Consider the following 1,762-nt stretch of genomic DNA (forward strand, 5'->3'; position numbering starts at 1 on the left):
ACCATTGCCACACGTTATTTCGAGCGTGCAAGTTTAACTTGCGCCTTTCAAATTTTCCAGATATACAAACATAGACGTAACTTCAACCGAGATGATGGATTCTATTCGAGCAATCATTGCAAGGATGTAATTAACCAAATTAAAATTTTAGCTGCCGAACAGTTTACTGCTAGACAGCCAGTTTAGATTTATTTTCATAATCATATTCATATTCCCAGTATGTTACCCCCAGCTTAAAACACTACCATCACCATTGCCACACGTTGTTTTCAGCTTGCGCAATTTACCCCCCGAGCGCATAACAAAAGGCTGCTTAATCTAAGCTTTCTTATCTACTTCCGCCCGCGGCATCACAAAGCTTCAGTTTGACTCCGTACGTTGCACCCACCCCGTTCCTCACATCATTGCCTCCCCGCCCACAGCCCGCCCACACACTCACCCTGGCCCCTCCCCTCCCTCCATCCCCCGCGACTATATAATTCCTCGTCACAGCCATCTCTTAGACACACTTAAGCGGTTGTGCTTTCGCTACGTTGTCCCAACCTGAAGAAGGACACTTGTGTTGCGCCCGAAAGATCGTGATTCAATTTAGTTGTTTTCATTTATTTTATTTTTTACCTACGTGACTTTACAGCCTACCACAGCCTCACACTCACAGCCTACCACAGCCTCACACTCACAGCCTACCACAGCCTCACACTCACAGCCTACCACAGCCTCACACTCACAGCCTACCACAGCCTCACATTCACAGCCTACCACAGCCTCACACTCACAGTCTATCACAGCCTCACACTCACAGTCTACCACAGCCTCACACTCACAGCCTACCACAGCCTCACACTCACAGCCTACCACAGCCTCACACTCACAGCCTACCACAGCCTCACACTCACAGCCTACCACAGCCTCACACTCACAGCCTACCACAGCCTCACACTCACAGCCTACTACAGCCTCACACTCACAGCCTACCACAGCCTCACACTCACAGCCTACCACAGCCTCACACTCACAGCCTACTACAGCCTCACACTCACAGCCTACCACAGCCTCACACTCACAGCCTACTACAGCCTCACACTCACAGCCTACCACAGCCTCACACTCACAGCCTACCACAGCCTCACACTCACAGCCTACTACAGCCTCACACTCACAGCCTACCACAGCCTCACACTCACAGCCTACCACAGCCTCACACTCACAGCCTACCACAGCCTCACACTCACAGCCTACCACAGCCTCACACTCACAGCCTACCACAGCCTCACACTCACAGCCTACTACAGCCTCACACTCACAGCCTACCACAGCCTCACACTCACAGCCTACCACAGCCTCACACTCACAGCCTACCACAGCCTCACACTCACAGCCTACCACAGCCTCACACTCACAGCCTACCACAGCCTCACATGTGGACTGGAGGGGGGCCGGGGGGGACGTCGGTACAAAATTCAAGAAGCTCGCTCCATTATTTCAACTTCCACGCCAATCAAACCGGCGACCTTTGGCTCCCCAGTGCAAGTGGAGCTGCTGCGGCTGCTGCTGACCAATGCAATACGTGGAGGGGTTATGGGTGGGGGGGTCCAGGTCTCCCCTGACTTCTCCAAAGCCCCCCAATTGCCGGTGACACGAAGTGGTGGCGGCGGCGGCGTTTGGGGGTGAACGGTTCCACTGACGCACGCGACTCAACCACCCACCCACCCCCACCAACCCACCACCACCCCCCCACCCACCCACCACAACGCGTCGCGAT

General features: G+C 53.9%; 1 protein-coding gene across 1 annotated transcript; it reads left to right on the top strand.

Moving 5' to 3' along the window:
* Positions 1–592: 592 nt before the first annotated feature.
* On the top strand, positions 593–1,555 carry LOC144740536 (uncharacterized; the record flags this gene model as incomplete). Its single annotated transcript, XM_078623379.1, has 1 exon — positions 593–1,555. A coding segment is annotated over one exon (963 nt), but the record flags the coding sequence as incomplete, so codon positions are not given.
* Between the last annotated feature and the right edge of the window lie 207 nt (positions 1,556–1,762).

This window comes from Lampetra planeri, unplaced genomic scaffold, assembly GCF_965212315.1.
Source record: "Lampetra planeri unplaced genomic scaffold, kcLamPlan1.2.h2 scaffold_227, whole genome shotgun sequence".
Taxonomy (NCBI): Eukaryota; Metazoa; Chordata; class Hyperoartia; order Petromyzontiformes; family Petromyzontidae; genus Lampetra; species Lampetra planeri.